This window comes from Aphanomyces astaci, assembly GCF_000520075.1.
Source record: "Aphanomyces astaci strain APO3 unplaced genomic scaffold supercont1.14, whole genome shotgun sequence".
In the NCBI taxonomy this organism is placed as follows: Eukaryota; Oomycota; class Saprolegniomycetes; order Saprolegniales; family Verrucalvaceae; genus Aphanomyces; species Aphanomyces astaci.
In genome coordinates, this window is record NW_009798277.1 from 874953 (window position 1) to 901418 (window position 26466).

At 49.8% G+C, this 26466-nt stretch overlaps 12 protein-coding genes across 16 annotated transcripts; 4 read left to right on the forward strand and 8 right to left on the reverse strand.

Moving 5' to 3' along the window:
- The first annotated feature begins 43 nt into the window (after positions 1–43).
- H257_07085 (hypothetical protein) lies at positions 44–1114 on the forward strand. Its single transcript, XM_009832504.1, has 2 exons — positions 44–506; positions 556–1114. The coding sequence occupies exon 2, from the start codon at positions 588–590 to the stop codon at positions 987–989; it is 402 nt and encodes a 133-aa protein (XP_009830806.1). The 5' UTR covers positions 44–506; positions 556–587; the 3' UTR covers positions 990–1114.
- An 853-nt stretch (positions 1115–1967) lies between these two features.
- H257_07086 (hypothetical protein) lies at positions 1968–2487 on the reverse strand (the record flags this gene model as incomplete). The annotated part of the gene is made up of 2 exons (XM_009832505.1): positions 1968–2241; positions 2378–2487. The coding sequence occupies 2 exons, from the start codon at positions 2485–2487 to the stop codon at positions 1968–1970; spliced, it is 384 nt and encodes a 127-aa protein (XP_009830807.1).
- A 341-nt stretch (positions 2488–2828) lies between these two features.
- H257_07087 (hypothetical protein) lies at positions 2829–3561 on the reverse strand. Its single transcript, XM_009832506.1, has one exon. It carries the CDS (start codon positions 3495–3497, stop codon positions 2886–2888), a length of 612 nt encoding a protein of 203 aa, XP_009830808.1. The 5' UTR covers positions 3498–3561; the 3' UTR covers positions 2829–2885.
- Positions 3562–5937: 2376 nt separating this feature from the next.
- On the reverse strand, positions 5938–7818 carry H257_07088 (hypothetical protein). Of its 4 annotated transcripts, XM_009832507.1 has the most exons (4): positions 7513–7818; positions 6710–7460; positions 6267–6581; positions 5938–6204 (listed from the first exon to the last, which is right to left on the reverse strand). In XM_009832507.1, the coding sequence occupies exons 1-4, from the start codon at positions 7777–7779 to the stop codon at positions 6035–6037; spliced, it is 1503 nt and encodes a 500-aa protein (XP_009830809.1). In that variant the 5' UTR covers positions 7780–7818; the 3' UTR covers positions 5938–6034. The 4 variants fall into 4 exon arrangements, with proteins under 4 accessions (XP_009830809.1, XP_009830811.1, XP_009830810.1 ...); XM_009832509.1 differs by having other exon boundaries at positions 6710–7818; XM_009832508.1 differs by having other exon boundaries at positions 6204–6581.
- A 320-nt stretch (positions 7819–8138) lies between these two features.
- Positions 8139–13204, forward strand: H257_07089. 2 transcript variants are annotated; one of them, XM_009832511.1, is made up of 9 exons: positions 8142–8611; positions 8659–9499; positions 9860–9911; positions 10503–10668; positions 10749–10847; positions 11179–11513; positions 11566–11850; positions 11900–12146; positions 12857–13204. In XM_009832511.1, the coding sequence occupies exons 1-9, from the start codon at positions 8150–8152 to the stop codon at positions 13175–13177; spliced, it is 2808 nt and encodes a 935-aa protein (XP_009830813.1). In that variant the 5' UTR covers positions 8142–8149; the 3' UTR covers positions 13178–13204. The 2 variants fall into 2 exon arrangements, with proteins under 2 accessions (XP_009830814.1, XP_009830813.1); XM_009832512.1 differs by lacking the exon at positions 12857–13204 and having other exon boundaries at positions 8139–8611; positions 11900–12336.
- Positions 13003–13906, reverse strand: H257_07090 (hypothetical protein). Its single transcript, XM_009832513.1, has 5 exons — positions 13862–13906; positions 13758–13799; positions 13562–13685; positions 13422–13499; positions 13003–13353 (listed from the first exon to the last, which is right to left on the reverse strand). The coding sequence occupies exons 1-5, from the start codon at positions 13874–13876 to the stop codon at positions 13253–13255; spliced, it is 360 nt and encodes a 119-aa protein (XP_009830815.1). The 5' UTR covers positions 13877–13906; the 3' UTR covers positions 13003–13252.
- A 308-nt stretch (positions 13907–14214) lies between these two features.
- Positions 14215–15098, forward strand: H257_07091 (hypothetical protein). The gene is made up of 2 exons (XM_009832514.1): positions 14215–14700; positions 14748–15098. Exons 1-2 carry the CDS (start codon positions 14282–14284, stop codon positions 14965–14967), a joined length of 639 nt encoding a protein of 212 aa, XP_009830816.1. The 5' UTR covers positions 14215–14281; the 3' UTR covers positions 14968–15098.
- Positions 15099–15467: 369 nt separating this feature from the next.
- Positions 15468–17207, reverse strand: H257_07092 (hypothetical protein). The gene is made up of 2 exons (XM_009832515.1): positions 16408–17207; positions 15468–16329 (listed from the first exon to the last, which is right to left on the reverse strand). The coding sequence occupies exons 1-2, from the start codon at positions 17166–17168 to the stop codon at positions 15525–15527; spliced, it is 1566 nt and encodes a 521-aa protein (XP_009830817.1). The 5' UTR covers positions 17169–17207; the 3' UTR covers positions 15468–15524.
- A 522-nt stretch (positions 17208–17729) lies between these two features.
- Positions 17730–18799, reverse strand: H257_07093 (hypothetical protein). Its single transcript, XM_009832516.1, has one exon. It carries the CDS (start codon positions 18703–18705, stop codon positions 17815–17817), a length of 891 nt encoding a protein of 296 aa, XP_009830818.1. The 5' UTR covers positions 18706–18799; the 3' UTR covers positions 17730–17814.
- A 437-nt stretch (positions 18800–19236) lies between these two features.
- Positions 19237–20298, forward strand: H257_07094 (hypothetical protein). Its single transcript, XM_009832517.1, has one exon. It carries the CDS (start codon positions 19335–19337, stop codon positions 20223–20225), a length of 891 nt encoding a protein of 296 aa, XP_009830819.1. The 5' UTR covers positions 19237–19334; the 3' UTR covers positions 20226–20298.
- Positions 20299–22959: 2661 nt separating this feature from the next.
- H257_07095 (hypothetical protein) lies at positions 22960–24140 on the reverse strand. The gene has a single exon (XM_009832518.1). It carries the CDS (start codon positions 24092–24094, stop codon positions 23483–23485), a length of 612 nt encoding a protein of 203 aa, XP_009830820.1. The 5' UTR covers positions 24095–24140; the 3' UTR covers positions 22960–23482.
- Positions 24141–25386: 1246 nt separating this feature from the next.
- H257_07096 (hypothetical protein) lies at positions 25387–26004 on the reverse strand (the record flags this gene model as incomplete). Its single annotated transcript, XM_009832519.1, has 1 exon — positions 25387–26004. One exon carries the CDS (start codon positions 26002–26004, stop codon positions 25387–25389), a length of 618 nt encoding a protein of 205 aa, XP_009830821.1.
- Between the last annotated feature and the right edge of the window lie 462 nt (positions 26005–26466).

The window sequence follows — 26466 nt, forward strand, 5'->3', positions numbered from 1 at the left end:
CGTTTCCTTATAGTTCGGTTCAACAACGTTTCAGTAAAAATACCAACTTGCGACTATTGCATTGAAATGCGATGTAAACAACAACGCATCTACCGCAAGCTTGTAGAGCGATAGCATGGTCCCATGATACAGTACCAATGAATCATACATATGCAGAAAGAAGAACCAAATATCGTCATTATTGTCCTTGCTACGGTGGTTATCACGACCAGCTAGGGGAATGGACTGCCACTCCAACCGTCCCCCCAGGTTCAAGGACCAAGCATTGTTTTGCCTCTTGAATGAATACAGCCGTGGGACGGGTACCCGAGGCAGTTTGGCTACCCGCTCAACGACAGCGGCATGTATCAACGATGTTAACACAATAACGGGGGTGGCAAGTGCGAATCATGGGGGGCGGTCGTGTCAGCTAGGCCCCAGTCCCCCGCTCTACTGCCTTTGTCAACCCAACCACCCAACTGCGGGGTCCTTGACTAGGGTGACCAGGGCGACTTGTCGTGGGCCAAGTAAGTCGCATTGGGGACACCCGCGTTGGGCGCGCTGACAATGCCCAAGTTGCTGCGATAGAATCAAAATTGCGCGCGTAGATGCAGCAACTGGTGTCGTGTATCGCCGACGAAACCTCGACGCTGGCGTGCAGTACCCTACGTGCAACCCCGGTTGCACGTGGGTCGGTCCGGTGTGCTGGGGCAGCCCTCCTGGGCTGTGGCATTGGGGTCGCCAGACTGAAGTGCGCCAAAGCCGTTAAAGACCAAGTCGTTCCGGAGGGGCAGCTCGTATACTCCAAGACCAGGCGAACGCTCCAACTTGGTGCTGCTCAAGAATGCATGGGCAGTCCCTTGCCCCGCGCGTTGTCCCACGTTCAAACGCTGCACCTTCATGTTTTTTTTGCGACACTGCGCCGAGAAGTCTCGACCAGGATCCGTACATGGCATCGTTTTTCAACTGGAAAGGGTCGTGCGGGGTGGGGAGCACCGCGGAATCGGTGAGCGGAACGTCCTTCGGCATCCTCCAAGTGATGCTAGTGTTAGGGCTAGTCACGATCACAGAGGCGTCCTTGGTGCTGCTGGGCGTGGCTTCCATTGCATGTACAGTATCGACCGGTACATTGCAACGAACCAAAGCCACGTTGAAGGCACAAAATTGTTTTTGTTCAACTGCGTGGTCGGGATAGTGTGGATAGGGCACCCGCTGCTCGTGCTACGGGGCGTCACGGCGCTTTGCGTCCTCTCCACGGCCTATCTCCCCCTCGTCCGGCCCCATCTGGGCTTGGCGTCGTACTTTATGTCCCCATTTCCGTACTAGCTCACAACAGTGCTCTCGTCGGGGGAAATGACGTGACTGGTCTATGTTGTGCTGGACATTTGTTTGGATATAACAAGGCAACGCACTGCGCGGTTCGGCAAGTTGAGCAGCGCGCTGGTGGTAGTCGTGTCTGTCATGTGGACGTTCATCACCCCCGCACAGCCCCTCGTTCGTGTGCACCGCGAATGCGCGCTATCGTCCGTGGACTTTCAGCTTGTGTGACACAGTGGCGAGATTCACTTTGGCCGATGTGAATTGTTTTGGGGGCTGCTGTGTGTGATTGCAAGCTCGTGCGTCGGGAGTTACATCCTGCTTGGCCGGCGACGTCCGAACAACTTGGAGCAGGGAACTTCGTCTGGCTTGCTGCATGCCACCGTCACGAATCACTTTCGAAAGACACAACGAGGGGTGTACTACATTGACAAGGCGTCGGCGGCGTTCAGTGCACTGCTGTCGATCGAGTTTCGCGGTGCCTTGCACGTGCTAGACATCGAGCAATGGCGAGTTTATGTCGTCCAAAGAGAAGGCACAACTATTAATACCATGATTGATGAAGACTGGCCATACTCGCCTCCAAGGAGCCTTCTCTTTGCGATATGGCTCCATCATCTAGTGAGGTTAAGAATATATAGACTTCATGAAGTTACGCGAGAGGATAACTTTCAGGTTAGGTTACAACTTTGTAGCAGGGTGGAGTAGATGGAAGGGTAGTCTTTGGTCGATGACTTGGTAGCCCATTTTGCCGACTTGTAGCCGTCGGGGGTCTCTTTGACGACCACCGGTGTGGCTTGTATGACTGCCCACGCGCTCGCGAAGTTGGAGCACTTGACCGAACTCACGGAAATTGCCGTGCCGATGTTGACGACAAGCTGCCCCACCGACACTTGGTCTTTGATGGCTTTCTCGTACTCCAGGGTCTTATTGGCGGCCCCATGCCTAAGCCCACGAGGGTGGTCCCAGCACACCGGACCGACCCCCGTGCAGACTTGGAGTAGCGTCGAGGTTTCATTGGCGGCAAAAATGTTCAGCAAGGGTGTCCCCACCGAGACTTACTTGGCCCACGACAAGTCACCCCCGTTGCCCAATGTAAAGGGCCCCGCAGTTGGAAGGGCTAGGGCGAAAGAGGCCGCAGCCCGAGGGATTAGAGTTTGGCCGACACTTGGGGTACACGGCCGCCCCCATGATTCGCAGTTGTCCCCCCGTTGTCGTTTTGTTGGCTTTCGTTGAGCAGGTCGCCAAACTGCGAAGAGTACCGCCGGACCTGCAAAAGTACGTAACTTTCCACTTCCCTCGTGCATTCGTGGTTGGACACTAGCGTTATCTCGGCCCGGTCCACGGTCGTTCAGACCAACCATACGGTGGCATCATGGGTAATTCGGGATATCCAAAAAAACGCAACGACACAACTCAATGTCTCTGTACCATAGCTCCGACACTTGAGGATCAGAATGTTGGTTATTGCCACGTCCAGCCCGTCCAAATCACCTCCACGACGTACTACCATAGTATGTACATAGCAGTTAACCGAGTAAAACAGGCGACCTTTATTATTGTACACACATTGATAAATACAGGACACCCTAAAACGTAAACGACGTCGATTCTGTGCCATACGCCGTCACGTGGTTGTCAACTACAGGCGACACGAGTGCTTCGTCGACCAAGTGCGTGCCTTCTTCCCCGTGCGACCCCAACAGGTGATTTTTGTCCGTTTCGCAAAGGTCGAGCAGTTCAATGTACGCGTAGATGAACCCGATAAACACGACTTCGATGACCAGGAGCGACGCGGTGTTGAAGAGCAAGGATTGCTTGATGTTTACCGTGTTCTGCACTCCAGGCACCAGCACGAACACTGCAACGAATGCTTCGACGATCTGGAACACCACGAGGGCTACCCACGCGTAAAGGCAGTAAGACGCGGACTTGGTGTGGTACTTGTGCGCTGAGTAGAGTCCAAAGACCCCCCCGGCAGTCGAGATGAGGATCCACAGCACGTAGCTGGTGACGAGCGACGCAAATGCGACGTCGTTCCTTTCGATGGCATGCACGGTCTCTGCCAACTTAAACGAGATGAACCCTGCTTGGAGAAGCATGTTCACCGCGAGCGATGCGAAGAGGTACCTCCCCGTGGTCCGCAGTGAGAGCAGATGGTCGAAGCTGCTGTCGAGTACGCTGCGAGGCAGGATGCTCATGATGGGATGTGGTGTGAGAGGATTGAGGAATGAAGCTCCGTCGTTGTGATGCACTTCTGCGAATTGTACAACCTTTGAAGAAAACTGCAGAGATGGGGCGATTTCATTGGCGGTATAATTTGACTTTTACGTTAAATTGATGGGTTTGCAATCGCTTCTTGTGTTTTAAATGCATTTTAAATATCGCCAACATACGAGTTCGGTATTTGAACGTTGTCTTCTCCATGTGATTGACCAAACTGACAGTGAAGTTTTGGAGCGAGCTCGCTCGAACCAATCGGTTTTGTGCGGGTCTGGATGTTAGGTACTTCTGTATGTACGTCCAATATACTCGTGAAAATATAGTAATCCTCGCTATAAACAATTTTTCAGCATTTACATACCAATGATATTGAATACTATGTATTTTATACTAGTACTCCGGAGTAGTAGTTAAAGTATGTGAACCGGCTGACTGCTTGACTCGCCTATTTCAATACTATTAATAGTACTAGTATTATTTGCCCAAGTTCAAACTCTTTAAATTGATTTGTAGGCAAACCACCTCCTCCACCTGTAGTGATAGAGGATGAATCAGGGATTCCAAAAACACAATTCCACTTTCATGTGGCAACTTGAACTGAAACGAGATATGCTCAACAGAAAGAGCTCAAGTTCACGCAAATTGTATTTTACAGTTAATACTGTAAATGTATCGCCATCCACTTCGGTCCTTTGGCTTAGAATTTCGTCGTGATATCGACCAACGCCACGAGTTTTTCATGTTTCGAGGATTCGAATGCAGATATCCTTGTGCCAAAACTATGAGCGATAATGATGGAGCTTTGCCCCAAGCTTAAGGACAAAGAATAGAATTTGGACGAGATTTCAGATTTGACAGGTGTTTTCATATAAAACACAATTTAAAAACCTATTAAAAATACACCCGTGCTATCCTGATTCCAGGACTGCATACCCTCATGTGCACTTCAAAATAGTATTGTATATTTATTACTAGGACGTTAGTAGTAAGTTCTATAAGTAGTACTATTAATAGTACGTAACGTTAGTAGTACACCTTCCTTGCTCCTATTAATACTACGGTAGTATTTGAAAAACTAGAGTATCTTTTGACAAGACAACGAAAGATAACGTTAGATTATTTAGGTTATTTAACTGTGGTCTCTTCGCCCACCAACCGCCAACCACCCCATGATATTTCATAGCTTTAGCAACATCATGAATACTCCAGTACTACTCACTCAAAGTTGTTATAACATTTCCGCCTCAACATGTTGACCTTTCGGCAGTTCGTAGCTGAGAAACACTACTGCTCACACAAGTTGGAGTTAGTTTGGGGAGAACAATCCACAATCGTTCTTCACCTGACATTTGACACATGGTAGCTGGTTGTATTCATAACTGATCCTGGGCCAATACACACAGTGATGGTAGAGTGTCGACAGGTTTCGACCTGTTTTTCACATCATTGCACGAGTGGCTCGTAGGTAGCACATCAACCATTCGTACAAAGCCCACAGGACGGAATCGCATGACGGATACTACCATACCGGCATATATACGTATATATATATAACGGTACGTTCTGGATAAGTACCCACGATTTTGCCTTATGGAGTTGTACCCAAATTGGTGTATGGTGTCAAAAAAGAACATTTTTTTCTTTATTTTGGTCAAATTAGTCGTCCAATTACTTCTTTCTAACCAATCAAACAAGTGGAAGAAGTAGAAATGGCCTACAGGACTCCGGAGTATTGTGAATTAATTCGCTATAAACTTCCAAAACTCGCGTGGTTTGTGTGAAGTAATCAATATTGAATAATCACGCTGGAGTTCTGATTGGTTGAATACATTTGTCGTTTCTGTAAGAGCCAATCAAATCCACTCAAAATCTTATTAGCCAATAGTGTCGATTCGCGATTCGCTTTGGCGCGGAGATTCGATTCGATGGGGTCTGGAAAATCCACAATAATATCATTCCTTTGGATCAGATTTTACTGACATTTTCGGGGGTACAGATCCATAAGGTATGTAGTTATACGGTAGTATGACACCTGATGCTATTAGACCCCATTCGCTCAAAAGAGCACATCCGGAACGTGAAACAGGACCACTGACGTACACACCGACAAGTCAGACCACCACCAGCAAAAAAAACACAAAAAAAATAATAATATTAATAATATTGTCGATTTGATACAAATTTGGAACCGAATCGCGCCAACCAAACCGATCCACAATCAATCTGATTGGTTGAATTTCATTGAGAAGGTTTTGATTGGCTAATAATTTTGAGCAGTAGCCAATCAAATCGTCAAATCGATTTAAATTTCCAACGAGAAAAAAAAACCACGCCCCAACACTCGAAAGCACAATCACGATTATTCTGTCACGAAAGAGAAATAATAAATCATCGCTTTATGCGGCAGTTTTCGACTCGGGAAAAATAAATAATATATTTTTTTTCGAGGATAATGATTTGAAAGGCCCTGATGCGATGAAGCAGCTTGCTTTAAAGTACAAGTAATAACGGTATACTAAGGATGTGAATTCTCGTCGTTAGCTGACGGCGTGCTCCGTGGCCGCAGACCTCCTACTGCGAGCCCGCTTGTCGTCGGGAGGAAGACATCCCATTGTCGCAGTGTTCCTTCCGAGCACCACGACACGACATGGGAGCTCGCGTTCGACGCGAGGTTTAGGATACGGCCTAGGCTCACCCCATGTCACACATTCACATTCCAATGTCTGTCATACATCGAATCATCCTACCGGAACGCGTGGTGAACGATCGGATCTTTTGCATGGACGGGTAGCTCCACAGTGTCATGGCGGGGGACTGGAACCCGTGGGCGCTGAGCAATTCCTTGAACTTGTTACCACTTGCAGGATTCGACCACACCAACGCCGACACTTGAGCATGCGTGGTCTTCGACTGCAGAAGCATCCCGGTGTGGGAGTTCCACAGCTTGATGGACTTGTCAGCGGTGCCGCCGCCCGTGGCCAAGAGCGACGCTTCCCACGGACACCACGCGAGAGCTTTCACGGCGGCGCAGTGCTCCATGAGGCGGTGCATCGGCTGGTGCGCTACATCAAAAAATCAATTACATGACCTACATTCTACACATGTAACCGTTGAAATATTTCGAATGTTCCATTTTTGAGCGTTCTTCGAATGAATCAATCATGCGAGTATACATGGAAGGGCGGCGCACCTTGCTTGAGGTCCCATAGGTTCACGACGTTGTCGTTGCCGCCTGACGCTAACGTGGTGCCGTTGCCAGCATACGCCAGTCCACACACTTCTTGGTCGTGTCCGTGGGAGCGAGTCGGAAGGGTGGGCTGCCGAAGGCGGACGTCGTGGTGTGCAAGTGTCGAATCCCTAGACCCAGTGCTCAGGACGCAACGCGAAGCAGACCACGCCATGGAACTGATGCGGTCGGTATGGGCACCCTCGATGGATTGCACGCATGTTGCAGCGCGGGACACGTCGTAGAGATGGACGATCGCGTCGGATGTGCCGATGGCAAGCTGAGTTGGGGATGTCCATGCAAGCGACGATATGTAGGATGACGAGGAAGTGAGCTTGTCGGCGATGGAGATGGTGGGCGTGGTCCGTCGAGCACCAGTGGCACGGTAAAGCACCACGTCCTGCAAGGTCGCGCAGGCGACGATTGATTGCGACGGATGAGAGGCTAGAACGTTCACGTAAAAGTCGTCTTTTGTGGGAGTGTCAGCTTGATAAAGCGCGCGCGACACGGACGAGACGCGGCGAGGATAGTCTACGAGGACGCTACCGACCTGCCGCTCAGGGAAGTTCGGAGGGGGCGGACGAGCGATGGGTCTTAGGATGCGGTATTCCCTAGGAGCCATCGCCGCTTGTGTGAGTTCTGGCGCTGTGAACGATGCGGATGGCGTGAAAGGGGTTGGTGTCGAAGGAGCGGCATGGAGCTCCGCTGTATGTTTCTATGGGATGTGTGAGATACTTTGTAGAGGAGACAAGAATCAATGCACGTACAAGCATCTCCCGACGCTTTCGCAACCACCGCGGCAGCTTTATGGAGTCAAAGTCGCCATGGAGGTTGGCTTCGACCTGGACGACCTCGTCCTCGTTAAGGACGTCCAACTGCGTCGTCATGTTTCTCTGGGCAGCATTCGCATTCTCCTTCTCGGCACTTGAGAAGTGGTCGGTCTTCTGTCTTTTCGCTTTCTTCGCTGAAGACCATAGCACTTTAGGCTTGGACGACGTCGTCGCACCTTCGCGCTGCACGGGCGTTCCCTCCATGATCTGTTTCAAATCAAAAATACAATGATGTTATCCGGATACGACTTTCATAATATTTCGAAGGTCACAGCAGAATATATAATATTTTCATATTCACATCTTGTGAATCATATTCGCGTCTAGATCAATCTCCTTGGTAAGGGGAATTCTATTCAAGCGCAAAATGCGCCTATAGGGCGAGTCGCAGGATCTACTGTACTGTATGTTGGCACTTTGGCTGCAGTTATTACTTCGAAGTATTATTAATAATAGTACTGCGATTCCAAAATATTTATGACAATAATAATATCAAGCTGAGCAACTTATTGTTGTGACGATTTGTTATCCGGATACTTCGTCGTGACTAGTACTTTGAATTTGAACTTGTGTGATGGAGCAGAAGAAAGAGGATGGGAAGGCGTTCTTCACGCAAGGGAAGTGGGCCGATGCGCTTGCAAGCTATCAAGCTGCATTAGCTTACCCCAACGTACCTGTGGACATGCAGAGTTTGCTTCTGAGCAACATTGCCATGTGTCAGCTCAAGCTCCGCGATTTTGCGGGCACGTTGTCGTCTTGCGACCAAGCCATGTCGTTGCCGAACGTCGCGGCGTCCGTGATGGAGAAGCTTCTCTTCCGCCGCGCGCAAGCGTACATGGAGTTGGACCAATTGACCCCATCTGCTCGCGACATCAAGGCCGTGTTACAACTCAACCCGGGCAACAAACCTGCCGCGTTGTTGTTGCGTCAATTGCAGGAACGCGCCCGCGCCGACGCCTCTGGGGTCGGCAAAGCGCTCAAATCTCTGCGGGACACGCCATCTCTCGACGCCCTGCGCTTCCTCGAGCACGCTTCGGTGTGTCATCCATATGTCCTTTCTCGATGTCACGAAACTGTGTGTAGGACACTAGCATTTACCGCGACGTCGTGGCCCAACACGGCGAGTCGGTGCTCTGGAAATGCGTGTATGCATGCGAAGACCGGTCCGTCGGCGCCGCGGCGCTCCGAGTGCTGCACAAGATGTCCACGGCGTCGTCGGGGGGGTATTCCAGCGCTGCGGCCGTGCTCGCCGCGGTCGACCTGACGATCTTGACAACATTTGTCCAGCCGCCCCAAGTGGCGCTTGTCAATGGGAATGACGACGGCGCCGACAGCTTGGTGTTTGCGTTGGAAGTAGGTGTGATTGGTCTGTGTGGCGCGCTGGTGGGGTATCTCGCCGCCCAACCCACAGAAACGTCCGACAGGACGTTGGCGCCGCGCCGACTGCTTCTGGACGCCGTCTTGAATGGCTTGCGAAGCGACCGCGTGCCGCTGCAAGTGGCTGCTCTGGACACGCTGCTCACGGACCTCAAGCAACTCCACGCCAAGCTGCGCACATCCCTGGACGAACTGGGCATTTTCCCATTGCTGCTGTCCCGCGCCGACGTGTTTGAGGACAGAACCGTGTCCCGCGTGGCGCTCGTGTTTTCCCAAGTGCTGGCGTCATTTGAAGGCCACGAAGCCCAGGCTGAGCAAATCGTACGGCGCCACTGCGTCCTCCCCATCCTTAGCGCGCCGACCATGGCGGCCGCCAGCCCCGGCGCCGTGCTCCTCTGCAGCGTGTTCCTTGTAAATGCCAAACTCGGCAGCTCCGTCATCCACAGCCACCCGTCGTTCTTTCAACACTTGGGTGACCTCTTGTTGGCGTCCAAGAGCATGCTCGCGTACCAGGAACTCGTCATGGACCTCGTCGCGTTCGTCGCCGGTATGTGTCTGAGCCATGTGTCACGTCTGATTCTGATACTCTGATTCGATATATATGGGGGATGCAATATATACTATTGTCCTTTTACCCCAAATTTGGACTTTTGTGCTGATTCGAGAAAAATCTATCGATCGATTAAGTTTGTACTGACGTTTGTATGTAAAATAATCGTCCTGTGTCACACTAATTGAAGTCATACACTAATTGGTGGAATAGTGGGGATTTGATTGGCTACTTAAATAGTGATCTGGTTTTTGATTGGTCGTATATCGATTGTCTGCCGATTTCGTTATTCTGCTGTTTATTCGATTGATCACACCCTACTCCAATTTCGATATATATCGACTTGACAATATGTAGGCACGGAAACCGGCGCCGCGTGCATCCCACTGGACCTGCGTGTAGAATTGGGGTATGTTATTCATTTTTATGCACTACACAATATAGTGTGTGTTGTTGACTAGTATGTAAAATGTATTACAATGATATTGTCGATTTGATACAAATTTGGGGAGGGGGTGCAATCGAATCGAGCTGACCAAACCAATCCACAATCGATCTGATTGGTTGAATTTCATTGAGAAGGTTTTGATTGGCTAATAATTTTGAGCCCATCTGAAGTACCCAATCAAATCGATTTAAATTCCAACGAGAAACTACAACACAAAATTTCACTCGAAAGCACAATATTGTGCTTTTGAGCTAAACTGGGTATTTTTGGTACATTCGACGAAATTGTCGAGATGTCATTTTACTTAACTAACTACACTCACTGTGACTCGTGTCCGATACAACGTTCAACTGTTTGTGATATGCTTGGCAAAAATGCACCGAATACACCCACCTGCAATTTGATTGGTCAAAAGTTTTATTTTTCGAACATTTCATTGGCTACTTTGTTCCGTGGATTCGATTGGCAATTTTGAAATCGAATTAATTACCAATAAGACATGTATATATATGTTGGTAGTAAAATCATGCAATAATACATGTATATATATAGTAAAATCATGCAATGTGACATGGACGACAAGCACTTGAAGCTGCAAGCGACGGCGGTGGCGGCGCTGGTCAAGTTGCACATTGTGGAGAAAGCGTTCGATCCGATGACGCCGTCGGGTCACATGATGGTGGACACGGTCTTGGGCTTGTTGAGTCGGCTGCACAATGTAAGCAGCGTTTGATTGGTCAATCAAATGAGTATATAAATCTATCTGGCCGGTTCACTCGATGGGTGGCATATATGTAGGCCACGGCGCGGCCATCTGTCGTCGGTTCCACGGCAGCTGAACGATCCGTGGAAGCGTTGTCGTACATTATCACGTTTACGCCGGTGAAAGATCTGTTGGTACGACTCGATATCTGATTCTGATTCTCGATATCTGATTCTGATTCTCGTTCCGGCCTGTGTTTCGGTTTTCTGATTCCACGTCTGCTCGACTTGTCCTCCAACAAAGATTTTATTGATTGGATGCGATGACGGCATCGTCGTCATCTGTGACACTGTGTCCATGCTCGTTTGTGTGGACATGTTATTAAATATAACTAATTGTTACAATTTTGATAATTATCACATTTATTTAAATAAATAAAATTTTTTTGAATAAATTAAAAAAAACAAAATTTTAGTCTGATTCTTCTATGAATCTGATACTGCTGCTGTGTTTGGTGTATTGCAGGTCCAGCACCCCCGCGCGTTGGCGCCGCTGCTGACCGTGTCGCTGACTGATACGCCGTCCAACATGCTGTACGGTGTCGCATATTCGCTGCACCACCTGCTCACGTCCGAGTCACATTTGAAAAAGCAGAAAATGGCCAACTCGGAAATGACACCTGACCAGTACGAACAGCTGCAGCAAGCGCTCAAGCAAAAGTCCGAGCTCGACGATGGCGATAGCGTCGATCAGGTCCACGCGCGACTCGCGGCGGTGTTGGCGCTGCCGACTGCCGTCAAGACGTTGACGTTGCTGCTCAAAACCAAGAGCCCGGCCGTGCTCGAGTTGGCGATTCAAACGTACGACCTGATTCTATCTGATTCTGAGTCTGATTCGGAACGACGACGGTAGGGCCTTGCATGCCACCGACAGCGTCGACGTGCGGGGCAAGCTCGTGCAAGGCGGGGTATTGGCGGGGCTGTTTCCCCACGCCCACCAGTCCGACGCAGCCCAGCAAGCGATCGCAAAGATTCTGATTACGACCAACCCGCATCTGATTCCGTCGGCGCAACTGTTGTCGGCGGTCCGTCCGCTGCGGACGTTGTGTCAAAACAAGCACGACGCGGCGCTGTTGCAGTTTGAAGCGTTGATGGCGCTGACAAACGTGGCGTCCGTGTCCATGGAAACCAAAGCCAGGTCTCTGATTCTCTCTGCTTCTGAGTCTGATTCTCTGATCCCTCTCCAGAATCCTGGCCGACCAAGGCCTCGGCGCGATCCAGTACCTCCAATTCTCGGACCACCGCCTCGTCCGCCGCGCCGCCACCGAGTGCCTCACCAACCTCCTTCCCCACGACGACGTCCTCCGGGTGTTTTGCCAGCCGGATAAGGCGCGCCTCTGGCTCGCGTTCTCGTCGATTGAAGAAAGCGACGAGGACTTTGAAACGGCTCGCGCCGCTGCGGGGGCGCTGGCCACTGTCACACAGTACGGCGAGGTACAACAACCTGTGATACAGTGTCGTTTTACAGTGTCGCGTAAAAATTCTTGGTTCTGCTGGTAGTGGTAATAGATATATATATAGGCGATGAGGAGGAGGATGTGTGGGTGTAGTTGTTGTTTATGGTCCTTGTATATGTAGTATTGTGTATCTTTTACCCAAAATTTGGACTACTTTTGTGCTGATTCTTTGCCAACTCTATCGATCGATGATTCGTTGTACTGACATTTTGTATGTAAAACGTGTTGTCCTGTGGTGATGGTATCACACTAATTGAATCTCCACACTAATTAAACGTTGATGATGGTTGTTTCCTGCAATCTGATTGGCTCAATTCTACTGCCGACGATTCGTCTGTACATACATATTGTCGCTCTCCAGTTCAGAATAAACACAAGAATATTGTGGATTCGAGACGAATTTCCAGAAACGAATCACGATGAATCGACGCGATTGGCTACTAATCCATTTTTGAGTGGCTTATTTGATTGGCTCTTGGACAAGTATATTCAACCAATCACAACTCCAGCGTGATGATATATTCAATATTGATTAGCCAAACCACACGAAGAATTTTCGACTTGTTTATAGCGAATAATTCACACCTTTTTATGAAAAAGTATGGGTTTTTATGCAAAATCATTGAAAGTTTTGTTTGTGCGGTGGATCTGCGATGACGACGAGGATGATGGAGGAATATGTGACAGGTGTGCAAAGTGGTGATGGATCAAGAGCCGCTAGTGACAATCCAAGCGGTGCTGGCAGACCCGGACGTGTCCCCGGAACTCGTGCATCGTCATGTCGTCATGCTGCAAAATCTGTTGGAATATGTGGCGACGTCGTGTGACACAAGTACTAGTACTACTAGTAGTACTACCCAGCAAGAAACCGACGACGCTGTCAAGCTCGCCACGTACAAAGCGCAGTTCAAGTTGCTCGTGCCCACGATGGAGACGTTGGTCGTGTCGACGCCCGTCGAGATCAAACCAGTCGCCCAAGCTTGCTTGGCGTTGATCAACCAGTTTTAATCAATGTCAGGGTTGGTTACTAGTACATGTGTGTACACAGTGACTAGTAGGACTGACTTTGTAGTAGTACTAGTACTAGTGTTCACCATGCTTACTCACTGACGGGGAGATCGCAACGCCGTACACGGTCACAACGCATTGGATGGTGCTGTTTTCCCATAATACAGTGCAATACCCTAATCGAACGATCAGCATTGCATTGAGGAATCAAGTCGATGGAAGGTGTGGTGGGTGCGTACTGTACCATCGACGACGGCATCCCAGTAGCATGCAGCGGCCGTGGTCACACCAGCGCCTGTCTTCTGCATGATCAAGCATGTGACTACAGCATGGATCGAGTTTGATGAGCGTGGTATCATGTTATGTTGAGCAGATGGAAGGTACCTGCATATTTGAACGGTTTGTTGATGTTCTGGAGTCCGCTGAGGACGATGGCAACGAGGGAGTTGGTCCAGTCGTTCACTTTCTTGCGGTTGTACACCGTGTCCTTTAACGTCGACTCAATGGCCTGCCCGCACGATCATGTGTCAGATCCAAAGATGCTCCATAGTCAGAGGGCCCGACCGACGCACGTACGTACATTCTTGGAGATCGGCACGACGTCGTCGGCGCTGAATTCGCTCTACAACCGTGGATGCACGTATGATGTATGTGCGATGTTCATGGAGCAAGGTGGAGACTTACATCGCCACTGTCCATCGCGTGTTTGAACGTGTCGGTTCGAAAAAGATCCAGTTTCAATCTTGCCGTTTGTATGGTATACAAATCGTGAGAGGAGCATTCGGAAATGTTCTCCGACGGTGTCGTTGCACTTCAGTAACGTTCCCTTGAAGTCATGTGTAACTTTTTTCGCAGCTCAAAACCACTCAATAAAATACTGTATGGACAAAAGGTGGATACTCCTCGCTGGCCATTCGTTAAAGTAACGAAATTCGACGGAATGTTCCGTAGAGTGCAGGTTTCATCTTGTAAATTGTATGCCATACGAATTGCAAGGTTTCATTTTAGCCAATCCACGGACGTTAAATTCAAAAACTCGAATTCGGGGCCGGAAGTTGTCCGGATACCGTCATATTTGAACCAAAAACTGGGGAATCTTGTGAGATGAAGGCGGCCACATCTCCCGCCCGACGGACCGGCGGCGCCATCGCCGTCGTCGGCGATGTGAGTCCCCCTCGTATGAAGAAGGAAGTAGAATGCCCAGGAGCGCCAAAGAAGAAGAAACGCACGAAAGTACGCACTTTTCCTCGGCTGATCTTGCACCCAGGAAACGAGGGCGAAGGAGTCATCGCCAACCCCGCCGCGATGCGATCCTTGGAGGACGAACTGCGCGTTGCAGCTCCCCCAGACGTAGCTATAACGTCACCTTCGTCCTCGAGTGAAGTCTCGACATGCACGTTATTGGCCCTGGTGGCGACTTCCAGCACAGCGTCCGTCGTCCGGTCGCCAATCGTGACACGGTCCTCGACCTCGCTCGCAACACGGCTATCAACGCCATCGCATCTGCGTAGTCCCGCTACCCCGTCAGTCCATCCCATTTCTCCCATCAAGAGCTGACGTCCGTTTGTAGAAATCTGCGGCGTGTGTCCTTGACCATGGCCCACAACGCCCCCAGCCCCGACACATCTCGTCATGTGGTGCCACGACCGGGGATCGCCCCGCTGCCCATGGCAGACCTGAACGCATGTACAGATTCCTCCTCGGAGGATAGTGGCGCCGGTGGGATAAACCCCAACATCCCATCCCGCGCCATGACGTTTAACATCCCCCCGCCCATGTTTTTACACTAAGTCTGCCGCGGCACGAGCTCGACGTGGCGCGCGGCGTCGTCCTGTGTACCTCGCTCGTCATACGCGGCTGTATTTATTCCTTGAACATGAAGTATACGCTATGTCCACATTCGTTGATTCCTCCTCCAACCGTCCACCACCATCCACAGGCGACCTGCCAAGCCAAATCAGGTTGGAGCAATATACATCGGAAAGAGGTATTGGTATACTACATAGTTAGCCAAAACGTACGACGAGGCTAGGCTAGGCTATAGCCGTAGCTAGCTAGCTAGATAGCCACGGCTCGAGTATCTCTACTGGTAGCTAGCTACCCAATGATCTACTACTGTACGTAGTAGGCTAAAACTAGCTACCTATTGTAGCTAGATAGCCACGGCTCGAGTATCTCTCTACCTATTGTAGATAGCTCAGGCACAGTAGCTAGTCTATCTAGCCTCGACGGCTGCACCGACCGTTAGCTCCCGTCAGTTTTAGCTCGCAAAAGATGCTATATATATACTGTTTGGCAAAACGTGTGTGTTCATTATAAAGATATAACATGGGATATGATGGTCTAGTTAGTGTGCAAATTGCCGCGAATCGTGCTTGGCTTTCTTGCCGTAGGGGTTGTCGGCACTAAACTGGTGGCCGCTCTTGCCGTACTTGGTTCCTCCATCTTCTCGCTTGCGCTTTTTGCCATCTTTACCCGCGGTTTTCACTGGAAGGGTCACCTTGGGGGGTACAGTTAGCCCGAACGACTTGGCCACGGCCTGCAGATCCAGCGTGCCAACGTCAAAGATATTTTTAAGCCCGTGGGATGCATACGCGAGCAGGTAGCTACGGTACGCCTCCTTGGCCGACTTGTGCAGGTAGTAGGTCTTTTCCACAAGCTTCATGAGCTGCGCTTCGACTTGCGCGATCTTTTTCGTGGGGAAATCATACTCGGACAAGCCGACTTTGGCCGCTTTGAGGTACTTGAGGAACCCGAGCTCTTCTGGGAGAAGCATGAGCAGCGCCTTGCCCGAGCCGGTGGCGCCGCGCGCCGTGCGGCCGACGCGGTGGATGTACTCTTTCGGGTCATCCGGTGGGTCAAACTGGATGATCCAATCCACGGCGGGGATGTCGAGCCCTCGGGCTGCGACGTCAGTGCACAGCAAGATGCCAGTCTTGGCGCCGCAGAACTGAAAGAACGTCGTCGTGCGCTTGTTTTGCTTTTGCTTGCCGTGGATGTCCAGCACTGGCACGTCAATGTAGTTGAGCAGCTCACCGTAGAACTTGACTGCGTTGCACGATGAGAAGAACACCATCACCTTCTTGTGTAGGTTCTTCTTGAGAAACGTAAACAAGAGCAAGAATCGCTTGTCGCTGGGCGTCACCACGTACCTACACAAAGATATATACATGTCAGCTACAGGGGTTCGAGTTCTGACGTGATCGTGTTGAATGGATGGACACACGTACCCTTGTTCGAGGGTTTGCACGGTGGCCTCAGTGTTGGCATCGTCCTCGACGCCGACGTACACGGGCGTGCCCTGCATGGACACCTTGATCAAATCCTCCACCTTTTTGGTCTGCGTGGCGCTAAAGAGCATCGTCTGCCGGGTCTTGGGAATGCACTTGATGATCTGGCGCATCTCTTCTTCAAACCCGATCGACAGGATGCGGTCCGCTTCGTCGATCACAAAGATCTGCAGGTTGTGGTAGATGAATCCCTTGGTGTTTTGGAGGTGGTCGAGCAGTCGCCCTGGCGTGGCCACGAGAATGTTGACGCCCTTCACCAACCTCTCCGCCTCTGCGCGACGGTTGGCACCGCCCATGACGATCCCATGGGTTTGCGTGTGGTACTTGGTGATCTCCTTGACCACGCCGTAGATTTGCAGAGCCAACTCGCGCGTCGGCGAGATCACCATGCACCCCGTGCCCTTGCGCGCCGTGAACTTGACCTTGTACAGAAGTTCCACGGCTGGGATGAGGAAACTCAGCGTCTTCCCGCTGCCCGTCTTGGCCGCGCCGAGCAAATCGCTGCCGCTCAACAACGGCCGGATCGACTTGGCCTGGATCTTGGTCATCTTGACAAAGTTCAGCTCCTTCAGGATGCGCTGTGTCGGCTCGGACAGTGGAAGGGACTCGAAGAGCTCCTCCGAAAAGTACCGGCTGTCTTGCTGCGCCACCGGTGCCTCCATCAGCGCGTCTTCCGCTTCGTGGTCCGCGGACGTGCTCATGTTGAACCAAATCTGAATGGAGACTTGCCAATATTTTTCAGCAACCGCAAAGCATTGGCTGAGGGAATTACGTCCGGTAAAGTGCGCGTTTAACGCAAACGTACTTTGTCGAAGTATACAACCAGCCTACGTGGAGGTTTTACTTAAAACGTGCGTTTTGCATGGAGGACACCGTGTCAACCACTACGATTAAAACCTAGTACTTCGAGGTATTATAGTTCGCTAAAGGTACAAAAAACAGGTCACACCGTTCAATTGTCCGTTGTGCGTGGCTGACCCTGTGCCGCGTAATTGGATGATGCATTCTCCATGCATACGCTATCATGGGTTTAAAGGCGATAGCTATAGTAACGTTAGATGTAGTTTCGATACTACGAGGCCAAGTACATGTCAACGTGAAGGAATGTACTTCAACATGAGAGTTATGTGATATGGCTACAGCTCTGTGGGCCAACCTTAGGTCCTTGAGCACTCAATACAAGCACCGAACGCACTGAACGCAAGTGCCCAGAGGTATGTACATTGATTTCCACACCATCACAGGCTTCTAATGTTACCACATCGACAAACAAAATATCAAGATAATGTTACTAGTAAGTTATAGTAGAGTGATAGGATAGCGCTAGTTCTAGAAATAGTAATCGATCTACACGTGGCGAATGGGGTTGCCTTGGGTGGGAGTGGACGCGACGACGTACGTCACAGGTTGTTGGGAGGTCACAACCACTGGGCCATTATTTTGACTGGTGACTGGGTGGCGGCGGAATTGGACGTACATGCCGAGCAGCGCCAGCACGACCGAGGCAACCAAGTAGCCCCACCATTCCACAGGGATATTCACGTGCCAGGCGCCATTCGCGTCCACGTGTTGCTTCAAGTTGGCAGCATTGGGGTAGTTCCCTGCAAAGAACCCGATGCCCCATACCCCCGTCACGGCGCCCGCCCACGATGTGGCGATGATCAACGACGGCCGTTCAATCACCACAGCCACGACTCCACATGCAAGGCCACAGATGACCAAGAGGACGATCAGTACGATTTGAGGTTCTGACGGGTAGATAGCATGGCCAAACGATGTGTGGAGCTGCGTAGCCAGCAACAAGCCAGCAAACGCGCCGACGAGGAAAATGCCGACTTTGTACAGCCACACGACCAACGCTCCAACGATCAAACCGCCGAGAGCAAACGCCACCCAGCACGCCGCCTCCACGTACGACTTTTCGCGAAAGATCTTTTCGCACGCGACAAAACACAAGACGGAGCCAATGGCAAAGCCAGCAACGAACATGGCCGGGCGAATGAGTTTGTAGCCAAAGAAGGCGATGGTGAACCCGGCGGCGATAGCGAGCGCGGCAATGACGTCGGGACCGACGCCAAGGCTCTCGCGGGTGCCGTCCCAGTGGAGGATTTTGTTGATTTGGTTGTCAAATGTGCTGTTGCCGGGAATGGTGATGTTGGCTGCAGACGTAAAAGGCACGAGCATCAGAAGAGTGAGCACGGCATGACGCCATGATGACGATGAAATAGCTGACGACATGATGGTCGAATTGGAAAATGAGAAGGCTGTACGATCAACACCGTCGCGTGAGAAAAAGGTGTGTGGACATGTGGCGTACTGTCCTTCAAGTTAAGTACTTTGAAATAGGTCCAAACTCCATGTGAATTCTCTGGATGTGCCGTTAACGTAAAAAGCCAATTTCAGGGCTCCATTCAAGAACCAAGCAAACGGCGCACAAAAAACATCAACAAATAATAACCAATTCACAGCGAAACCAAATAAAGACAAAACACCGTATACATAACGTTACCGAATACTTCGAAGACGTATATACTATAAACACAACAAACACAACGTGTTGGATCCAAAAAAAAAGCAGTTTGAAAATCAATTTAAGACAAAGGAATTTTGAAACACTGTTCAAGACATTCCGAAGAAACAGAAAGAGGACACGAAAAAGCAAAGACGAACCTCAGCCGGACAAATAAACAATGAAGCAAGCCCAGAAATTCAACAGAAAAGCGAAAGCCAATCAAAACCATTCACACCGAAAACAAAACACAATTGGACCTTTTTAACTTGAAGGACAGTACGCCACATGTCCACACACCTTTTTCTCACGCGACGGTGTTGATCGTACAGCCTTCTCATTTTCCAATTCGACCATCATGTCGTCAGCTATTTCATCGTCATCATGGCGTCATGCCGTGCTCACTCTTCTGATGCTCGTGCCTTTTACGTCTGCAGCCAACATCACCATTCCCGGCAACAGCACATTTGACAACCAAATCAACAAAATCCTCCACTGGGACGGCACCCGCGAGAGCCTCGGCGTCGGTCCCGACGTCATTGCCGCGCTCGCTATCGCCGCCGGGTTCACCATCGCCTTCTTTGGCTACAAACTCATTCGCCCGGCCATGTTCGTTGCTGGCTTTGCCATTGGCTCCGTCTTGTGTTTTGTCGCGTGCGAAAAGATCTTTCGCGAAAAGTCGTACGTGGAGGCGGCGTGCTGGGTGGCGTTTGCTCTCGGCGGTTTGATCGTTGGAGCGTTGGTCGTGTGGCTGTACAAAGTCGGCATTTTCCTCGTCGGCGCGTTTGCTGGCTTGTTGCTGGCTACGCAGCTCCACACATCATTTGGCCATGCTATCTACCCGTCAGAACCTCAAATCGTACTGATCGTCCTCTTGGTCATCTGTGGCCTTGCATGTGGAGTCGTGGCTGTGGTGATTGAACGGCCGTCGTTGATCATCGCCACATCGTGGGCGGGCGCCGTGACGGGGGTATGGGGCATCGGGTTCTTTGCAGGGAACTACCCCAATGCTGCCAACTTGAAGCAACACGTGGACACGAATGGCGCCTGGCACGTGAATATCCCTGTGGAATGGTGGGGCTACTTGGTTGCCTCGGTCGTGCTGGCGCTGCTCGGCATGTACGTCCAATTCCGCCGCCACCCAGTCACCAGTCAAAATAATGGCCCAGTGGTTGTGACCTCCCAACAACCTGTGACGTACGTCGTCGCGTCCACTCCCACCCAAGGCAACCCCATTCGCCACGTGTAGATCGATTACTACTTCTAGAACTAGCGCTATATATATCGTACTTTAAAACATAATACATTATTGCTTGATTCAATCCGATCGTACGTTGAGTTTGCACTTGTCAATAACGTTAATGCGAGCATACTGAACAAAAGTCACATCAGACCCGCGGGATCAAGCTGAACACGGCACTCAAAGCCGTGGCGTTCAAGTTGAAGCAGTTATGAAGTCAAACCGGTCATTTTCACCCGACGATCAACGCCTATCGAAGTGCTAAATGTCGTTAAGGGCGCTGGCTACTGGCTACTGGCCACTACAAACAAAACGTGGGATTTTCTGCCACGTGTGGATTAAATGATGTCATGGGGGGTCTACTTGCGACAAAACTGCCCTCATGTTCGAAGCCTAGAATATCTACAGGTGGTTATGTTGACATTTTTAGGTTAACGTTAATGTACAGAAACCTAAAAAATCAATATAGCCACCGAGAAATTCTACCTAGTCGGACATGATAGGCAAATAAGGATCGGAGGAGAAAGAGCGATCGATCTATTTGTTCAAATGGATCGTTCAATTTGCAGTATTTGGTCAAATGACACCTTACTTCATAGATCCGGATACGTCCAGTCCATATTGCTTGATCGATCTCCAGTAGCATTATCCGGATGAACTAAAGCCTTTATCACGAGCAAAATCCCTCGGAACTCACTCGGATATGCTACAGCATTATCCCTGCTCGTCCATCCAACAACTTCTGTAGACCTTCCTTCAGGTGTGTAGCTCGTAGCCGTGTGAATTACGTACGACAACAGTAGCACACTCTGCTATTATTGATATCCGGTTAAAATCTCCATTATGCGGAAACAGCGTCCGATTGGTGGATGAATCGTTGCGCTTGTGTTAAATCGGCATGGAGAGGCCGCTGCATCGGCTGGCTGGTCGAGGGTTCGAGTGGTGGTGAGGGTTGGCGTGGGCGTAAGCGTTCGTTTCGGTGCGTCGGCGCAGGAGTTGGTTTCACAGAGGGCTTGGGGGTCGGCAAGGGAGTACGAGGCGTCGTGTCACACACAGCCACAGTGCATTAGAGTCGATGGTACGATCACTCACCAGCACTGTCGCCCAGCACAGATCGAAACAACCACTGAAGATGCTGCGCCGACGTCATCTTTACGACATTGAAGGGGCTGAAATGGTGTTGAATAGCTAAATCCTGACATGTGAACTAATGTCGAGTTGAATTGGACATTATATTATTAGGGGTTTCAAAGTTAAATGTCGCCGCGCGAGAGGCAAACTGCACGCGTCGATTGATTCACAGTAACGTTTATAACCATAGAATGACATTACGTTCGTTACCTACCTTGCTGCTGTCTTGTGAAATTCATTCATCACGTTACGAAAAGTTGCCTGGGAGATTTGGAAATTCTCCCGAGCCGTCTTCGACAGGTTTTGATTGTCATATAGTAGCATTTGATCGCAGATTTGTAATACACTGACACGGTACAAGTTTAAACCCATATAATACCTCCCACAAGCTTGGACCGACCCCCAAGGTGCATTTCGAAGGAGCGCCACGGCTGACTGGGGCATGTATCGTCCTGTCTCGCCCCCACAGTGCAAATTAACTGCATACTATTATTATTTATTGTGCCGGGACTACACAAAAATTCCGACGTGCTGATCTATATATGGCGTTAAATTGGCCGATGGCCATCCGCCACGATGTTGGGCTCTACAGGATTGGACACTTCACGTTCCTTATCCCCGACGTCGAAATTGGTCACATGCTAGTAAGTACTGGTAGTTCATACTAGTAATACATGTACAGTCCATGCGTTCACCCCGTCCCAGTAGTTGCTTTGCATAGAAAGGCTGCTCGTAGGACAGTTTTCGATCTTAGCGTTACCGTGCGTGTCCATTCTTCCATGTCATGTCGAAAACGAGAACTGATATGACGAGAGAGTTGTATATGTAATGCATAGCAACCATTGAACGTTCACTCATAGCAGTACCACTATTTATGCATGTACTTAGTAGTATGACGTTACCTCGTCCCACATTGAGCAGGTATTACACTGTAGTAGTACAGTAGCTTCATACACGAGGAATCGTCGGAAAAAGTCCCTTAACAAATGATCTTGGTTGGGGAGATTCGATTGAACGGTCAGGAAATTCATACCGAATCTCCAATAGTAGAGTGCCAATAGCATCTACCGGTACTACGTAGAACTAGTATCAATGCTACAATAGTAGTAGATGTCAAGAGCAATTAATGCCACGATGAACTGTCACACGGGGGGCAGGCACGACGCCACCTCGCCTCGATGTTTGTGGGTGTAGCACCTCCCCGATATGAGTGGACAAGTTCTGGCAGTTGTTGAACATGGGCATACAGTAGAATGGGACAGCTGCATTTTGACAAATGTACAGTAACGTTACCAAAGTAGTACTGTATTACTGCTGCGTCGTGATGACTTGGAAATGACCTGGTGAACGGTCCACAATTGCACCTGTGGATTCGAGAACTAAAGTATTAGTAGTACTACTGTACCGGAAGTAACATTTAATCCATATATACTGTGTAATAACAGCTATGAATTCGGTTATTCGGTTACATACGGCTTACCGTTGTCCTGCTCACGTGGGAAATTCACTTCATGATGCGCTACTAGTACTGTATTTGAAATAGTATGATTGGCACGTCCAAGGTGCACATACCAACCAATCCAAAGTATTGACAGCTTCTAACCATAAAGGACTTTATTGATCAATAGCCACCCACCTCACAGCTTCTGCTGTTCGACGAACTACCCGTATTCGAGCTCTCAAAACGACAAAATAATTCATACTAGCAATCAGGGTCAGGTCGCCGCACCCTTTCGCTCGTCCACAGTATATCCAAACTACTCAGCCGCGTCCATGGATGCCGTCCGCGCCGCCTGCCAACGTCGTCGCCAATGCGAGGCCTCGTCCCAGTTGCAGTCGCCCCCCCAAGCGACGACGACTACTGTCTATGGCTGGGGCATGCCCCAGTGACCAACGCCTCAGCTTCAATCTTTCACAACTGTTCCCAATCCAATTCTCCAAACTCATTTCACTACTTTGGATAGAAACAGCTCCTCCATCGGTAAAACAGTCGAGACATGCTCAGAAGTTAGTCCAAAGTACTACGGGGTAACGTTATCAACTAGTTCTCCGTCCTGGAGTACAGTACTATTAATAGTAGTCGTAGTACATAGCTAACTTATTCTATAAATACTGGTATATACGAGCCTGGCTAACTAACATACAAGGTCCGAAATCAAAAACTCGAGCCAGTCGCAGTCGTCGCTTGAAAATTCCGCCACGACGTCCTTCTTGCCGTCGGTGCTGCAGTAGTAGCCTTCACAGTCGTTTGGGGCAACATTCAAGTCGTTCACGTGCAATATGGACGTTTCTTCGAGCAGGACCACCCATTCGTCAAATACCTCGGGCTTCTTTTCAACCGTGTTGGTGAGGGTAGCCTCCGTTTGGACGTAGCTGTGGCGGCAACACAGGCCCGCGGACCGGGCATACGCGGCGCAGCTTTCGACTTTGCATACGCGGCCCCCTCCGTGGCGGACGCAGCGACGCCGGGCATGCGCCACTTTGGTGCACCCGTCGACCTCGCAAAGGGTTTTCATGGACTTGGGGCCATGCTTGCAACACAGGCCGTGGCTTCTGGCGTTGGCGGTGCAGTTGTCGGCGATGCATTTTTGCTTGCCCCCGTGTTTCACGCACAAGTTGCGGGCGTACGTTTGGTTGTGGCATGACGCCACCATACACCTGGTTCGAGTTTTGTGGGCTTCGCATTTGCCCGACGACAGCGCGACGTTGTGGCATCCGTTGAAGAGGCAATGTACGTTGATGGACATGGTGGTGTATCGATGTGAAAATGGATAATGGGACCTGGAAATCACGTTCTCAATTCAAGGTCACTACAATCGCATTCCATAGTAGTACGACGTGGTACTGTAGTACTCTTGGAAAAACAATCCCAGAAGCTTCTTGGGCGTGTAGTACAATCATTTTAGGTACATCATATGAAATCATGGGCTATTGCGACCAATCAATTTGGTTGAATTTGCAATTGGCTGAATAGTTTGCTCGAAATGGGCTCGTCGTCCTGTGTTGTCGACAACAAATCGAAACAACGTTTCTGTTGTGAAAAACGATATGACAGTACAATGGGGTGCCTTTGGGCGTCGTCCTTGCTAACAACATACTAGTACTACTGTATAGCTAGCGATAAACAAGTACTGCAAGGTCTACGTACTGTACTATATCAACATTGCATCCCCCCCACAGCGGTGCTGTGATTGCCGGTTGTGTGGCTGCTGGTGGTCGAATTTACATCGACGTGATGCCGCTCATGCAAAAAGGTGACCCTCTCTCGCTTCTCGGCGGCAAGTTGCTCGAATCGTGCTTGTCAAGGTGGACGTTGTCGACTTTATATGATCCAAGGGGACAGCAAGGGATTCTGTAGGACGTTTCGGGGTTTCGGAGTTCGGGGTGCGAGGTGTGACCCACCTTCCAATTGTACAAGCACTGGAAGATGTCAACGAACTCGAGGGAGCCGACGAGTTCCAGCTCGAAGTCGCGGTATTGCGTAAGAAACTGAGGTTGCGCCCCCATAAACTGTAGCAGTACTGTAAAACTCGTAACGTTATCATATTCATAGTACCATGAAGAGTATTGACTGCTACTATGTACTAGTAGTACAGTATTTTCAAATGTCAAAGTACTAGGTACTGGTCGTATACTACTAGTACATGTATACGTATACTATTAACAGTGTTAACCCGCTGGGATGGTATAAATAGGTTTAAATATATAAATACCAATGCCTGCACAATGGCCGATTGTGCATAAGTATTGTACTATATGTGCTGGTAACTTATGCTACGGAGATGAAAGTTTGAACCTTAACGTTACTGTATTCTTTACAGTATCTTAGAGCAGTACCTTAGTGCTGCTCACTATATACGTATACAGTAGTACTGTATATTAATACTACAGTACCTCGATAATCAACAAACTCCAACTTGCAATTGAAAGGAATCATACCAGTACGTTCAATTTAACGTTAGTTATATTATCTCTATATAAATAGGTACGTTCGATTTAACGTTAGTTATATTATCTTTATATAAATAGGTTTCGTCGGCTAGCAGACAATATTGGAAATCATGTACTCGAGCCAGTCGCAGTCCTCGTTGGAAAATTCAACCGCGACGGGGTTGCCGTCATCCGCAGTGCTGCTGCAGTCGCTGTCATTTGACACATCAATCACGTTGTTCACGTGCAAGATGGACGTTTCTTCGAGCAGGGCCACCAATTCGTCGGTGGGATCACATGCCGCGGGGTAGTTATAAACCTTGTTGGCGAGGGTAGCCTCCGTTTGGACGTAGCTGTGGCGGCAACACAGGCCCGCGGACCGGGCATACGCGGCGCAGCTTTCGACTTTGCATACGCGGCCCCCTCCGTGGCGGACGCAGCGACGCCGGGCATGCGCCACTTTGGTGCACCCGTCGACCTCGCAAAGGGTTTTCATGGACTTGGGGCCATGCTTGCAACACAGGCCGTGGCTTCTGGCGTTGGCGGTGCAGTTGTCGGCGATGCATTTTTGCTTGCCCCCGTGTTTCACGCACAAGTTGCGGGCGTACGTTTGGTTGTGGCATGGCGCCACCATACACCTGGCTCGGGTTTTGTGGGCTTCACATTTGCCCGACGACAGCGCCGCATTTTGGCATCCGTTGAAAAAGCAAAGCAAAGTGTCCGTCATAGTGTTTTGGGTCGGCGGTGTGGGGGTGTTGTCACAATCGATGTGAAAATGGAAAATGGCAAGTGGAGTTCATACTAACGTTACTCGTACACGTTTGATGTGACGCGCTTTAATATGATCAGATGGAGATGAACAATCCCCGAATTGTCTTGTACTACGTAGTACGTACGTACACTTGGTAGTACATCTTGGATCTCTCATTCGTGCTATGTTTATGATGATTGGCTAGTTTATGGGATAAAAAAATGTGCTAGGCCAATCAAATGGCTTTAATTCGAATAACTTACAAGTAGAATGGAGGTCTGTAACGAGGAATGTTGATAAGTACTTTCAGCCCCACAACACGATCGGGTGCAAGAGTGTCGTCAACTCTACGGTACTATGCTCTTTACAACTTTAATAGGGTTCTATCAAACATATACTGGTTAATATCGACCGCTTTCTCATTCGCAGAAACATTCC

Bases quoted from the DNA above. Each gene is read 5' to 3' on its own strand.
- H257_07093 (XM_009832516.1), bottom strand. From the start codon at position 18,705: ATGTCGTCAGCTATTTCATCGTCATCATGGCGTCATGCCGTGCTCACT.
- H257_07092 (XM_009832515.1), bottom strand. From the start codon at position 17,168: ATGAGCACGTCCGCGGACCACGAAGCGGAAGACGCGCTGATGGAGGCA. The intron at 16,330-16,407 runs GTACGTGTGTCC...ATCTTTGTGTAG, and splicing joins GTGCAAACCCTCGAACAAGG to GTACGTGGTGACGCCCAGCG.
- H257_07094 (XM_009832517.1), top strand. From the start codon at position 19,335: ATGTCGTCAGCTATTTCATCGTCATCATGGCGTCATGCCGTGCTCACT.
- H257_07089 (XM_009832511.1), top strand. From the start codon at position 8,150: ATGGAGCAGAAGAAAGAGGATGGGAAGGCGTTCTTCACGCAAGGGAAG. The intron at 10,669-10,748 runs GTAAGCAGCGTT...GCATATATGTAG, and splicing joins TGTTGAGTCGGCTGCACAAT to GCCACGGCGCGGCCATCTGT. The intron at 12,147-12,856 runs GTACAACAACCT...AATATGTGACAG, and splicing joins CTGTCACACAGTACGGCGAG to GTGTGCAAAGTGGTGATGGA.
- H257_07091 (XM_009832514.1), top strand. From the start codon at position 14,282: ATGAAGGCGGCCACATCTCCCGCCCGACGGACCGGCGGCGCCATCGCC. The intron at 14,701-14,747 runs GTCAGTCCATCC...GTCCGTTTGTAG, and splicing joins CTGCGTAGTCCCGCTACCCC to AAATCTGCGGCGTGTGTCCT.
- H257_07095 (XM_009832518.1), bottom strand. From the start codon at position 24,094: ATGTCCATCAACGTACATTGCCTCTTCAACGGATGCCACAACGTCGCG.
- H257_07087 (XM_009832506.1), bottom strand. From the start codon at position 3,497: ATGAGCATCCTGCCTCGCAGCGTACTCGACAGCAGCTTCGACCATCTG.
- H257_07088 (XM_009832507.1), bottom strand. From the start codon at position 7,779: ATGGAGGGAACGCCCGTGCAGCGCGAAGGTGCGACGACGTCGTCCAAG. The intron at 7,461-7,512 runs GTACGTGCATTG...CACATCCCATAG, and splicing joins GAAAGCGTCGGGAGATGCTT to AAACATACAGCGGAGCTCCA. The intron at 6,205-6,266 runs GTAGGATGATTC...GGGTGAGCCTAG, and splicing joins ATCGTTCACCACGCGTTCCG to GCCGTATCCTAAACCTCGCG.
- H257_07090 (XM_009832513.1), bottom strand. The intron at 13,500-13,561 runs GTACCTTCCATC...TCCATGCTGTAG, and splicing joins CAAACCGTTCAAATATGCAG to TCACATGCTTGATCATGCAG. The intron at 13,354-13,421 runs GTACAGTACGCA...TCGTTCGATTAG, and splicing joins CTGGGATGCCGTCGTCGATG to GGTATTGCACTGTATTATGG.
- H257_07085 (XM_009832504.1), top strand. From the start codon at position 588: ATGCAGCAACTGGTGTCGTGTATCGCCGACGAAACCTCGACGCTGGCG.